The sequence below is a fragment of the Dermacentor silvarum genome, chromosome 2 (assembly GCF_013339745.2).
Source record: "Dermacentor silvarum isolate Dsil-2018 chromosome 2, BIME_Dsil_1.4, whole genome shotgun sequence".
Classification (NCBI taxonomy): Eukaryota; Metazoa; Arthropoda; class Arachnida; order Ixodida; family Ixodidae; genus Dermacentor; species Dermacentor silvarum.
In genome coordinates this window covers 170,641,737-170,656,296 of record NC_051155.1, presented here as the reverse complement: position 1 = coordinate 170,656,296, position 14,560 = coordinate 170,641,737, and the positions used below count along the sequence as shown (strand labels likewise).

The window sequence follows — 14,560 nt, the reverse complement described above, 5'->3', positions numbered from 1 at the left end:
TGTTGCCACCCGACAGGCATCACGTGCAGATTCAGCACCATTCATAGATTTGCGTGAGGGGGCCGTAATCTCGATCGGTTGCCTTTGGGTATACGAGATACGATCAGTTTCGCGCTCGGCACCGAACGTGTCGGTGCCTACGGGAGACAACATGTGCTGGAGAAATGAGAAATGCTGCTGCATGTGTGGGGCACTGTTGCTCTGCGTCCGGTGCTGATTTACGCAAAATCGCACAAAAGTGATCGTAACTCCGAAAGCAATTGACCAAGAATACTGCTCTGTGGCAGTGCTGCCACCCCTGATCGACGCATGCGACACAATTTGTACTGTCGGAAATGCGCTTCTAAATCCTTGAGCAAAGCTTGCCAAAGTAGACTAACAGAATTTTGACAGTAAAGTTTAGTTCTGCAACGCATTACCCATCTGCGCTGTTTCATTTCACGACAACGAAGTTCTCGTAAAAGCGATTTTTTTCGCGTTCCCCACTGATTTGGGTATTGCGAGGTTCGACTATATTCCAATTCGGCACTTGGGTAGTAGCTCACATTGGAGGAATTGCCATTGGAGGAATTGCCATTGGAGGAATGGTGACTTATTTTCAGCAGAGCAACCAGCGCACACGCCCATAGCTTAATTGAACCGTGTATCTGAGCGAACGTAAGAAATCTTGATGGTTGTGCAGCCACCAGAAAAACCAAACCAAATTCTTCCTTCTGTTGCCAACGAAGGACATTCAGTTCTTGCGAGCTGAGTCTCAAGAAAAGAAATGCAGGCATGGCAACATCATTTGTATATGGCGGCATCGTTTGTATATATACTATCGCCTGCCTGTGAACAGATGTAATCGCGCCCCTGTGAACAACAGACGAGCAAGCATGTAGCAGTGACTTAAGAGATTAAAAACAGATCGACATCAGTTTTTATGGGCGCAACGAATGAAAAAAGGCCATGAAATGAAACAAAAATTAACCGCCGCGCACCCTCCCACATGTGGGTGTGTAAGCAGTCGCTGAAACGCCAGCGTAAAGAAGCTGCGGATTGAAAACCACGAAACTACTGAGCCAAAAAAAAAAAATTTTTTTTATCCACACAGGGTGGCAGCGCTTGTTGGGCAACAAGGAGTTGAAAAATTGCTGTGTTTTTCAAACACACAGATGACGCCATACATATACGGCATCGACTATTTGGGACTTGTTCGTTCACAGCGCTGTATATTTACGGCACTGACCCTCAAAGGGTTAAATGTTCAATGATGAGTACAAGGATTAGACATTGTGAAGGCAACCACATAGGCAAGGAAAGTACTGTGCGCAAACATGAAAACTTGCCTCGCTTCACCATGGCCGTGTCTCCATTAGTTCGAAGGAAATGTAATCCCTGGTCACCATAGTAAGAAGCTCCTGTCTTGTCCACATCAGTGCTCGTCAACAGCAGTAGGCCAGTGCCTGGCAAGAAACACATGTAACACATTTTGCAGTTAGAAGAATGTAAAATAAAAACTTGCATGGCCAAGTCAAGTACACTGCCAGATCTACAACACTTAATTTAACAAATATAGCGTCGCACAAAACCAAAAGTGAAAAAAAAAATACTTTTATGTTTGGTCAATTTAGTCTGAAAAAAAAAAAGTAATAAAATTATTACTGAATCTTCACTATATTTGGTGTTTTTATAGCGCATTTACATGGCAATTTGTCAACAAGAAAACCATATTTATTGAGGATTCTTCAGTTGCTGAGTGATGAGTGCAGAACCACACAGACAGAGACTTAGCTATTGTATGCACACTGGATCCAATAGAAGCTATTGTATCACTCTATACATCTTGTGTACAAAGTCAGACGCAGTGGCCAATCATGGTGCAAGTGTGAATTCTCAAACAGCGAGGAAAGCAAGTCCAAATCCAGTGACTGTTTCATCAAGCCATCTTGCCAGGTAATGAGATGGATCACAAGATGGATGAAGGTATCCCCTCATGCTTCATCAGGCTTGCACAAGGACCGGAGAAAAAAGCAGTCCTCGCACCAGCTAAAACCAGTGGTGTGCACAAGACTGTCAGGTTGGAAGATCAGCAAACTGAACATGGCAAATGAGTTAGAACTACGAGGAAGCAACTCTCCATGCCCAAGGCAGAAAGCCATAATCAATAATACGACCACTGTGTGAGAAAGCACACAGCTTGCTGGCTATGCAAAATCCATGCAAAATGTTAGCCTCAGCCCAGCTATTACCATTGCAAGGCCAGTGACCCTGATATGGATGTGCCTCAACTCCCTAGATGGCCAACAGACAGATTGGAAGGCATAGATCCTGATGCACACCAACCATAATTTAAAAAGTGCAAGGAACATTGTGGAAAAGCCTGAAGTCATGTGTTCAAGCAACATGCAGACTCGGCAGCATTGCCACAGAATTCAACAGTGATTAACACAATTTCACAAAGTCAAGATGTGCCTACATTGCCCAACCACAATAGGACAGGTGAACGCAGAACATTTTATATTCGGAAATGTCTGAACCTTAATGTTAGTTGCCACCATGGAACTAAAACATTCCAGTTGGGTGGGTCCATTCTGTGGGAGAGCCTTTACAAATAGGCATAGTGCCTCGATTTCACTTGGCCTGTGAGCACATCGCTGGCAGGAAAAACGAACTAAAGATCATGACATCATTTTAGTTTACGAAATTCACTTACAAGTTACTAACCTACTACACAGCCAAATGACCAAGCAGTCCCAGACAGTCCAATGTATTAAACAGCATGTACCATAAAATTTGTTTATTTTGGCACACACTTTGGTTCAAATCAACCACTACTGGGTGTGACATAAATACAGTTAAACCTGGATATAAAGAAAGTGACAAATTCCCGAAAAACTTGGTTATAAAGAGGATTTCGTTATATGCAGGTTTGGCACGAAAATTCAAAAAAGAAACGCTTACCGTATTTACTCAATTCTAATGTGCCCTCGATTGTAATGCGCACCCGTTTTCCATGACCAAAAGAGAGGAAAAAAAATCCTTTACAGTACCGCGCACCTCATGCTTTCATACAGAAATACAACTATCGCTCAAAATTTACTCCCAATACACTAAAGTTGCCATGAACAAAAAAGTCCCAGTTTCACCCAAAAGGCAAAGCATTGATTGGGACAGCAAATTACCAGACAGCTATACGAAGTAAGGATAGTAGTTTTATCGGCCGTATAAACTTGTAAACATTCGCCGTTTAACTAAATTGGTAGACTAATGCCTAAGCACATGTACTACAGCCCATGGTCGAAGCTACGGGAGCTAGGCTCGAAGGGCGTAGGAGGCGGCCATATTGAAATGCCGATGGCGATATGGTAGCGCAAATTTAGGGTCGTACTCGATTCTAACGCGCAGGCGAGCGCGGCAAGCGCGCCGCCGCCGCTTCGCATTTCATCGTGGCAGAGAAGGTGCTTCCGGTTGCTGCTCACGCAAAAATGACAAAATTTGGGGCCTGCGACTACGACAAAGTAGTCCCTTAGGACAAAATAAAGTTTCTTGTCTGTCTGTCTGGGGCAAAATCTCTAGGTTGTCAGCGGGGAAAATTCGTTATTACGAGGGGGTCTCCCGCTGCCACTTCGTTACGTAGAGGTCTCAAATACATGTGCTTCTATGGAGTAACAGCGGGGAATAGAAACACTTCGTTATATCCAGGAATTCGTTATATGGAGGTTCGTTATAAGCAGGTTAAACTGTACAACACAAAGGCAGCTGTTCATTTGAAGAAAGTGCTGGAGAAATACACATAAGGTAAAAAAATTAAGTAAAGAGTTTGATGACAGAATAAGAAATAGATTTGTGGCCTAACCTTTCTTGTTCCAAAAGAAGTCCACCTTGTCTGACTTATAAAAACTCTTGTTTGCAATGCCTGCGTTTGGACCGTCGTAGTTTGGATGCCTGAATGCCCTTACAAAGGACGGCTGGCCCTGTAAGTCCAGACTGGGTCTGAGTTCACTGTGTGTGCACAAGCGTTATACTATATAACCAAACCCACTAATTCAAGCATCGATTTACAATTTTTTAAAATGACACAACTAGCAGTAGCACCTGAACAAGAGTGAACAAGAAGCTAGCACAAAGAACGCAGTGAACTTGTACACAAAGCAAGCATACACACAAGTTGTCAAGGTTTCGAAAAAGATCGTAGTCGGCACTAAAGTAGTCTTGCTTCCATGTGAAAACAAACAGTAAGGTTTCAGTAACTAGTAAAATTTCAGACCAGACAAATACTGAGCTCCCACTTAAGTGACTATGCGGCTCTGAAATGCATTTTCCTTATCTTTCAACCTAGAATTTTAATATATAGGGCAACAAACAGTCGTTTCTTTTTAAGCTGCAAAGCATATTTAGGTTGATTTTATGCTTCATTTTATATGAAGGTTAGAACATATTGTAGTTCTATGAACACTTGCTGGATGGCGCGTTTTTTTCTGTTTTCTCTTTCCGCATATTCTTTCATAAATGTAGAGTTTAATAAACTGTTTGAAAAATGGGATGCTGATACCACCACAGACTGTGTATGTATACAATAGACTGACACAGGATGCAGTCATACCTTTGTGCCAGGAACATGGCATGCGATATGGTGAGGCTTGTCGCCAGGAGCCAGGCTAAATTCTGCAAGCTTCTGAAGATGGATCTTGTGGCTGAAGGTTTCTATGGTGACGTGCGCCAACAAATTGATGATTTATTAAACATGCAGTCATTCCATCAGAGATTGCTCCATGAACATTCAATTGAGTCAATAAAAAATGAGTACAGAGGTTTTAGAGCTCTAAATATTCAGTCATTATTAGTATAAGTATATTTGGGAAGAATATAAGAATTATTTACAGATTACAAATGTTTGCACCTTAAAAGCATGCACCAGCAAAAATATGTGACATCTAGTTTTAAGTGGGAGAACAACATTTCACAGACCTGGTTAGGCCCTCTCTTGGCTTTAGCGAGTGAGTAACATTCTTGCAAAACGATCAAAACAAAAATGGCAAATCTACCTCAGTGTAAACTGCGCAATGGTTATAATTCAATCAGTCTGTACTATAATGCCAACAAAACCTTAATTTACAGCCATCAATTACAGCACAGAAATTAGTCAACTGATAAAATCTACCATTGAAAACAAGTACAGAGAAGATTCTATGGAATAACTTTGCCACCTTCTAAGCTGGAGTGACTCTGAATGCCATGCCTGGAAGCCCTGCTGCAACAAACCACTTTGTCATTAGCCGAGTCTCTACAACTTACCGAAATTGTTGCTTTCAAAGATGTGAACCTCATTGTTCATGCTCCGCGCACAAATGCTCTCATCATCAGTCCACTGGGGCTGCCTGAAAGATGCCAGAGGCACTCAAGCTAATTAGTAATACCTTTGTTTAGTTAGTGGCATGAATATTAACTAATAAACAAATTAAAAGTATTAGTTTCAGCGTTATCATGGCACTGGCACCACGTCTGCACAGACATGCTACTTCATAAAGTTATCAGATTAATGAAATGCCTCGTGTTAAATGTGGACCTATGCTATAAGTTTTTTTTTTTCCCCTTCAACTTTCCAACTTTGAAATTGTGCAAGTTTAACCATGAAGCAAGTAACTTTGCAAGAAAGCCACCTTTCCGAGTGAGAATGGGAATATGCACACACAAAAAGGGGCACAATTCTAAATCAAAGGATCTCATAACTGTTCTATGGCTCTCCATGGCAGAGACATTATTGTGTTTCGAGAATGTGCAACTTCAGCAATACTCAGAAGGGGCTGCAAGAATTAATACATGTGCTACATGGTGCATTTTCAATCAAATTTCTCGACAGCAATTGGCTCCCTTTCGCAGCCTGAGCAAAGGAGTCTAACGCGATCAAAAATGCACCCCCGTATGAGACCCATATAAATTATAGCTGCCTCTTTAGAAAACCTCAAGCTTGCCTTAGGTAAATGAAAGCACTGAAATATGCTATAACATATTGCAAATTTATGTTATTATAAAAACAAAAGCATTTAAAACTTCTTACCATGAACTTTGCTTCTTCTGCACGAAGGATCGAAGGCACTTCTTGGACTTGATATCGTAAACAAACATGTTAGGCTGCTCTTGAGAATCCTTGGAGCCTGGAGGATGTAAATTTTCATTCACCAAGGGCAGAATAGTGTCACTCTGAAGGTCTTGCATGAAGCACAGAATTGATTGTGCATGGCAAGGCAAACAAAGAATTTCAACGCACATGTAAGCAAACAGCTCAATTGCACATTAGCACCCACACATTTTCTTTGTATGCTCAAGCTCAGCACTTTTTTTTCATTTAGCACATAATGCAATTCTGCACCTTCATCCCTTGAACACGTGGACATAAAAAGATTGAAAAAATAGCAAGGTTCACTTTCACTTACTCACCTGACAGTTTCAATAACTACATTTCAACTCATTCAAATCATCTGCTGCAATTACAGAATTGTAGGCAAAACCATACACACAGCAGAATAGAAGGAGAAAATGTTAAGAGACAAGATGAATAAAGTAAAATTAATCCTTTATTATCTCTTCAAAACTAGTGACAAAGTCTGTGTCCTGCAATACGTACATGTTATGTAGCTTTCATTGAATTAATGAGACACAAATGCTTTTGAAAACATCAACTCTTCGCATATGAACTCTGAGAACATATGTGACTTGAACATGGTTTCACACTGTCATGGGGGCTCATATACAGCTCGAAATTTATATTTTGGCAAGTCATGATAACGTTGGTAAATTATAAGCCAGTGGGTTTACCGTAGCAAGCCAGGCTGTAATTGAGCTTTGAGCTGGTCCTCTCTAACAGCAAGAATATGAATCCTGCAGCAAGGTACTGCCGACTAAGTAACCCTGTTACATAACAAGCAATGTGCTTTGGCAAGGCAATGCCATATGCTAGATAGTCGTTACCCATGACTTTCAATTCAATGCAAAGGGATATCTAACATCTAAACCAAAGCAACAACAGGCACATACACACTGCCATCAGCTTCATTTTTCTTTTCTTCTTGTATTGTGTCTTCCAGTTATTCAGCTTCACGCAAGGATGCGTTAAGAAGTCCTTGTGGCTATACTTGCAAGCATCAGTAACGCAATGACACATACCTGTGTACTGCTCCCACGTGCACAAGATACTTCCCTTCGGCGAGAACTCCAGATACAATGTCTTTGGCTTGGGAACTTCAAGCACTTTTTCGAATGATGGTAGAGCAACAACCTGGACTCTGCATAAACAAATGTGCCGTCATTGACCATGAAGAAATGATAAGGCAATAAAAGCAGTTGGCCAGTATAAACATACTTCTCCTCATTACTCCAAGCAAAAAGTTTCCCATCCTTGCTGAAGGCAATAACTCTGCAGGACCGTGTGGTGTCTCTGAAATTAGAAATATTTCCCAAGCATGTTTCACACAGGGTGCCTTTTCACATAAGAAATTGTTCCATGGCTGTTCCACAGCACGACTTGTGTACAAGACCCTGACACAATGAAAACTGCTACAATGCATAGTAAATCATTATTTTTTCAGGAGGCAGCAACATTCTTTCATTGATAAGCAAGCTGCACTTTATAATGCTCTTTCGAAAAGTAGAATCATAGCAAATGTTTCTGGGCAAATTCACTGCAAAAATGTTCCAAAAGCCGGGTGAATTCATGATTTAAAGAAGTTTTACTCCGACTTAACATAACAAATTAACAACCAAAAGGGTATAGACGTTTCGCCACCTATGCAGGTGGCATCTTCAGTATGCACTAACACAAATGAGGAAAGCCCCAATCTACTTATCACACACGTCCTTGTAAACGTACGGCAGGGGGCCACGGTTGGTGTTGCTCGCCGATGCGTCACAACGGATGAACCAGGATTCCAGGAGTTTTCTTTTCCCCCACTTTTGCACTCGGGCCAGTGTCGTCGCATTGTTCGACAAGTTCCGCCTTAAAACGCATTGCATGGGTGCCCTTGGTAACGTCTCCTTTGTGTTCTTTTAATCTTGTTGCCTTTTTGCTGCCAGTTTCGCCAATTATGTCGCATCACAATCCCTGCATCAGACTTTGTAGGTGGCCCCGCTCTGATCATCCACAGGGGTGTGGTCTTTCGGTTTCGTGAACACATTCCCCAAGGTATAATGGGGTTTAAAAATGGTTTGTATGCCCAGCGAAAGCAAAGCTCTCCGAATAGTGTCTGACACACCCTGAACATAGGGAATAGATACAACAGACGCTGCCTTCACTCATAACTCACTCCCCCTCTTCCTCCGCATTTACTTCTGGGTATCGCTAATAAACGTCCTGGGATAATGGCGTCGTTTTAATGCATCAAGCACCTTTTCTTCTTCTTGTAGCCACAACTGCTTGCTCGAGCACACTGCATCACAATATGACAAAAAAGTTCTTACAACGGAGCATCTGTGTTCGGTCGAGTGATGCGAGTCAAAGGATAAAAAAATTTTTCAGTGTCACACTGCTTACGGTACACTGTCGTTTCCACACTGCCATTATCGGCCCGGCACACAAGCACATCCAGAAAAGGCAAGACAATATCTCTCTCTGTTTCGTACGTCAATTGAATGGTGTGGTGTGCGCTGTTCAGCGCCGTGTGGAAGGCAACCACGTTAGCCCTTTTCAAAATTACAAAAGTGTCATCCACATACCTACAATACATTTTCACCCGAAAGGATAGCGAGTTCAGCACCTGTGTTTCGAAGTGCTCCATCACTACATTGGCCACGGTAACAGAGACAAGACTTCCCGTAGGGCACCTTTCAATTTGATGATAAATCGTGTTGGCAAACTGAAGTAGGTTTGGTTCAAGCAAAACCACAAAATTACAATCTCCTCCACGGACAAGAACGTACGACTTTCTAAATTACAATCTTCTCTCTAATTCTGGAAAGGGCAAACCTGGTTGCCTATCACACGGCACTGAACAGCATACACCACGCCATTCAGTTGACGTAGGAAACAGAGAGAGATGATGTCTTGCCTTTTCTGGATGTGCTCGTACGCCGGACTCATAATGGCAGTGTGGAAATGACAGTGTACCGTAAGCAGTGTGACACCAAACATTTTTTATCCTTTGACTCGCATCACCCGACCGAACACAAATGCTCCCTTGTAAGAACTTTATCACGCTGTGATGCAGTGTGCTAGAGCAAGCACTTTCGGCTACAAGTAGAAAAGGTGCTTGATGCATTAAAACGACACCATTATTGCAGGACGTTTATTAACGATACCCAGAAGCGAATGCGGAGGAGAAGGGCGAGTGAGTCACGAGTGAAGGCAGCGTCTATTGTATCTATTCTCTATGTCCAGGGTGTGTCAGACACTGTATGGAGAGCTTTGTGTCCGCTGGGCAAACAAACTGTTTTTAAACCCCATTATACCTTGGGGAATGTGTTCACAAAACCGAAAGACCGCACCCCTGTGGACAATCGGAGCGGGGTCATCGACAAAGTCCAACGCGGGGATTGTGACGCGTCTTACATTGGCGAAATGGGCAGAAAAATGGCAACGAGATTGACAGAATACAAAGGAGACGTTGCCAAGGCCACCCATGCAACGCATTCTAAGATGGAACTTGTCGAACACTGCTGGACGACAGGGCATAGTTTCGACCTTGAAAATGCGACGACACTGGCCCAAGAGCAAAAGTGGGGCAAAACTCCTGGAATCCTGGTTCATCCGTCATGACGCATCGGCGTGCAACACCAGCCATGGCTTCCTTGTCGAACATTTACAAGGACGTGTGTGATAAGTAGACTGGGACCTCCTTCATTTGTGTCAGTGCATACTGAAGATGCCACCTGCATAGGTGGTGAAGCCAGAGTTAAAACTTTCTTTCAATCGCAAATTCACTACACGAGTACACAACTGGGCTAGTTGATTTATGAATAGCACAGATGACAGGACAAGAAAGCATGATGGATCACATGCACTGTTTCCTTGCCCTTAAAAAAAATAATTAAATTCTGGGGCTTTACGTGATAAAACCACCATCTGAGTATGAGACACGCCGTAGTGGGGGGGGGGGGGGGGGGGGGGGGATTCGGGATTAATTTTGATCACCTGGGATTTTTTAACATGCACCTAATGCACAGTAAGCAGGCGTTCTTGCATTTCGCCCCCATTGAAATGCGGCCGCCGCGGCCGGGATTTGATCCGCGACCTCGTGCTTCGCAGCGCAACGCCAAAGCCACTAAGCAACCACGACGGGTATTCTTTCTTTCTTGTTCCGTCATTTCCGCAGTTCGTTATGCTGTTGATGAGTGCATGTATTAGAAATACATTATTAGTGGCGATATCCAACAGTGCAACAAATGAGAATACAGGTGTACCATTTGAACCTCCTGGCTTCATGTGCATTAATGATCATCCCACTTCTAAGGTTTAAATCGCCGGTAAACTAGTTTAAGCTAGTGTCGCAGTGACATGTAAAAGAAATGTACTTCTCTCTCTCTCTCTTTTAATTAATATAATGTGTTCTGCAGTTGTCATGGCCAGAACTACTGAGGCACTGCAGCAAATGCCGGCGCAAGAGCATCGCCCACCTCTGAAATCCACTGAGCTCGGAATAATCTTGCTGTCCTTCATAAAACGCCACTCCTCTTGATCCTCGAACTGAAAAAAAATTTCAGCCCAAAATAGGAAAGATGTCAGTGTGAGATACCAAGGCAGGAGCACCGACTGTGACTGGCGCAATCTCACATGTCAGACGACTAACGCTGAGGGCTTATACACCATCGTAATCTTAAGCAAATCATGAAACACACATCGCGAGGATAAACTTCCATCTGTCACTTTTGGCAGGTCTCTATCAAAAATTGAACGCAGTAACATTGCAAAACCAAATCGTATCCTACGCTGCAAATTTATAAGAAAAACAGAGACGGTATGTAGAGATATGGCTCCTAAAAAGCGAGCTGCTAGCCCACATTTTTGAAAGCGCGCGATGAGGTTGTGTTCGGGGCACGTCTGCTTGCAGGTGTGAAACGTGCAAAGTGGTTACGGTAGTCAGCGAGGTATTGCCAATGTTTTCCTTTAAGGAGGCATGACGGTGTGTGTGTGAGTATATTATATCGCAGACGAACTAGTTGGTGCTTGCCAAGACATTAAAAGCGCCGCAGTTACACGCTATGTTCTAACAAAAATCATTACCAGCAATCAGCGGCCTGGAAGCTGCCATCTTGCTTGCAGCCAAACCAGAAAAACCTGAACAAAAACTTTACTTGGTAAATATTTGAGTTACACCTTAAATTATAACACACTTTGTTATATATAACTTTGTGTTGTGCACGTACTAAGCATTCAATTAAGTTGATTTTACGTATTGAACATTTTCAGATCCGTGGTCGTGAAGTGGGCTTTAGGAAACCCACAAAACCTGAACGGTTGTTTTCGTGAGGTCGTGTTCTGCTCGGTGTTGATTAAGCGGTGTAATGTATATAGACTGATCCATAATGAGTGGACCGGTAAGCACATTTGCTTGTTACTTCGAGTATAAGTGCACTGCAGTCATTGATTCTATTTGGGAGACTTATTAAGCGCAGAGTTGTTATTTGGGCTTCCTGGCGTTTAGGCTTAGGTCAACGATCGTCCGGGAGGCGACTAGTAGGTACTTGTCGACACTTCTTGCTGCGCCAGTGCTGTTAGTGTTTGTCTATGTACTGCGTTTGTGTCGCAGTGAATGACGAGACGTCGAAAACGACTGTACGCCTAGAATTATCTTTTTAATCGCGGTTTCGCCAAGGATTGGGTATGAACAGATCTGTCGATTGCCGCGATCCGGTCTACAACGCACCTTTGAAGAGCGGTGGGAGGGCGGTTTAATACGTGCGGTCAAATATGTCTTGCTCATTTGTCATTGCATCAATCCCAAATCCAGGGAGGACCGAAGGTAAAGGCCTTCAACATAAATCCCCTGGCGAAGAAGTTGGCGGTGAAAGACAAATTCAAAAAAGAGGTAGGTGTTGTATTGATCAGAAAATGCAATGTGACTTCTAACTTGTTGGATGCAAAACAGCGCCTTTCTACTCTTTTAAGATTGCTTGGTATGTATGTAGGTATGTTTGTTTGTTCGTTAGAAATTTGGTACTTAATAAACGTCAATGATTTCACATCACAAATAGGACGTGCTTACAGTTCGCATACATTTTTTAGGCTCTAACACAGAATTCATGTGTAACAGGGCGTTCTGTGCCATAACGTGCAGTAAACATTGCAGACTAAGATTTGTTGCTATGAAATAAACATAGCAAAATGAGCTGTTTACTCTAATATTAGCATAATATTGACGTATGAAGCTGATGTGGAGGCTGCTGCCTCAATTTTTTTAATAGAAAGTGAGCAATCTTCATGGCTGTTGCTCTTGTTCCACGAAGGAAGAAGACAAGGCAGCTGCAGAGGCATATGAAGAGTTCCTCGCATCTTTTGAAGAACCTGCTAAACATGGAAAGCTGTTTGTTCGTGGTAGTGTCATCAATGCAGGCTCCGGTGGTAAGTTTTCATCAGAACGGTTCTTTGCTTGCTGAATGTAAGCATTCTTGTTTCTGAAAGCTGGCATAAATAAATTACATGAAGTGTGTCCGACTTTCTTCACTTTCATATATTGGCTACCGTGAGGGTTTCTCGAGGGTACAGTCACTGTGGAAAGCTTATGAATCGTGTTAAAGGCTAAATATTTCTGCAGTCGAAACATGTAGCCTGGCAGTGGGATTTCCAGCCTGCACTAGTATATGTGAACCACTTAATTTTCTACAGTTTTACTGGCTATAGTAACAATTGACTCAATTTGAACGTTGAGTTCTCAAGTGAAGTCCCGTGGTAAGCTTTTGATGCCGACTGTACTTTAAATGTATAATAGCTCCTTTTTATGAACTATGTTACAAACAAAATAGGATTGCATACTTAAGTACCTTTAGTTCTGAGGAGGGCAACATGGAGTCTGCTCTCTATTCCGGCACCATTGTGAACCAGTCGCAGCAGTGTGCGAAAATTCAGAAATCGTGCTGTGCAGTTTTAGCGGCACGTCCTCAGTGTGACAGTGAAGCAAGTCTCTGACAAATGTCAATGCACAGGTCGGTGCAGGCAGCCTGCTTGTCCACTGCATTTGCACCATGCTTCAAAGAAGGGCTGACTGTTGGGCTAGTTGGTATTGCATTCTAACTATGGTAGCTTAGTGCAAAGTGGCGTACAGGTGCAAATAAAAAAACTAGCAAGGACGAGCACTTGCCCTTGTCTGTTTTTTTGTTTGTGTCTGTCCACCACTTTGCGCCAAGTCACCTTAGTCAGCATATTTCAAAGACTTAGTACAACACACCAAGAAGAATAAGGGGGATCTTAAGGGCATAACGGGGATCTTAAGGGCTTGATTTTTTTTGTTCATCGCACCCATATGAAGTGACAGACAATGCAGCCAAAGAAAGCATGGGCAAAGTTTATCTTACGTTGAATTGAAGTGTAAAAATAATAAGGTAAAGGGAAATGAAAGCAGATAAATAGACAACTTGCTGCAGGTTTGTACAAAATCCACATCTGTGGCATTATGCATGGGGGGCGGTGCACAGTTGGCTTTGTAAGTATTTGCATTTTAACCCCTTCCTTGCCACGCTGTTATCCGGAATTCTGGCCAACATTGCCAATTTTTTTTATTGCAGAATTTTTTATGCAGAACACTATAATGTCTTAAGCATTTATTTATTGAAAATCTCCACCATTATTGCACAACTGAAGCTTAAAACTGTGCTATACCGTATATTGTGCGATAGGTATGAAAAATGAACACAAACACAAAAGGAGATCCAACGAGTCACTTGTGTCCTCCACATCAAACCTCTTACCTAGAGACCCCAGAAATGGATAGCGTGGCTGGTAGGCAGGGGCTTTGTTTACATCGAGTTTGCACCATTGCCTTGAAGTCACCAGAAGTGCCACTCTCAGAAGACAAGCAAGTGAGCTTCGAGAATCTCGGTGTCTTCTTCATTAGAAGAGCAGTGCACTTCATCTTCAGGATCACTCGATTAATCCCTGAAGTCAGCTTTTCTTTCTCACGGAGAAGCCAACAAAGCTTGAGCTGCCACCAGCGCCATTCTTAAAAGCCCCAGCCGCAAACTTCTTTTACTTCCTCAGCAAGAATAAACATACTCATGCTTGCGCTGCCCCACGGATTGTGGGCTGCCATCCGTACGAAGCATGACAAAGCACTTGAAACCAGTTTGTCCATGGCATTCCTACAAAGTGAAAAGTACCATTGATGAGCCTAGCTCGTCCTTCACCGTTTTTACTAGAAACACATGAACAAACCCTGCTCATCCAAGGCATAGAAGGGGTTAAAAGCCACTGAGTGAATTATTAAAGTTTTTTTTTTTTTTATAGGTAAAGAATAATGTGCGAGTATGCATGAAAGGCCTGGCTCTGGTTGGGAATGCCTCTTACAAGAAAATTTATAAATTCTGTGTATTTTCAATTAATTGTGTACCTACCGATTCTCCCAAATTTTTCGTATACATAGAACCTCGTTGATAC

General features: G+C 42.6%; 2 protein-coding genes across 2 annotated transcripts in view; one reads left to right on the top strand and one right to left on the bottom strand.

Moving 5' to 3' along the window:
• LOC119442104 (eukaryotic translation initiation factor 2A) overlaps positions 1-11,263 on the bottom strand; it is a 31,759-nt gene extending 20,496 nt beyond the window's left edge. Inside the window, exons 1-9 of the mRNA XM_049661903.1 lie at positions 11,195-11,263; positions 10,588-10,657; positions 7,343-7,417; positions 7,147-7,265; positions 6,041-6,137; positions 5,278-5,360; positions 4,586-4,686; positions 3,839-3,956; positions 1,329-1,445 (exon numbers count right to left, since the gene is read on the bottom strand). Coding sequence (XP_049517860.1) covers positions 1,329-1,445; positions 3,839-3,956; positions 4,586-4,686; positions 5,278-5,360; positions 6,041-6,137; positions 7,147-7,265; positions 7,343-7,417; positions 10,588-10,657; positions 11,195-11,222 — 808 coding nt within the window. The 5' untranslated portion in view covers positions 11,223-11,263. The remainder of the gene's footprint in view (positions 1-1,328; positions 1,446-3,838; positions 3,957-4,585; positions 4,687-5,277; positions 5,361-6,040; positions 6,138-7,146; positions 7,266-7,342; positions 7,418-10,587; positions 10,658-11,194) is intronic.
• A 126-nt stretch (positions 11,264-11,389) lies between these two features.
• Positions 11,390-14,560, top strand: part of LOC119442102 (U2 snRNP-associated SURP motif-containing protein-like) — a 68,639-nt gene continuing 65,468 nt past the window's right edge. Inside the window, exons 1-3 of the mRNA XM_037706840.2 lie at positions 11,390-11,508; positions 11,922-11,999; positions 12,418-12,532. Of these exons, the coding sequence (XP_037562768.1) occupies positions 11,497-11,508; positions 11,922-11,999; positions 12,418-12,532 (205 nt within the window). The 5' untranslated portion in view covers positions 11,390-11,496. The remainder of the gene's footprint in view (positions 11,509-11,921; positions 12,000-12,417; positions 12,533-14,560) is intronic.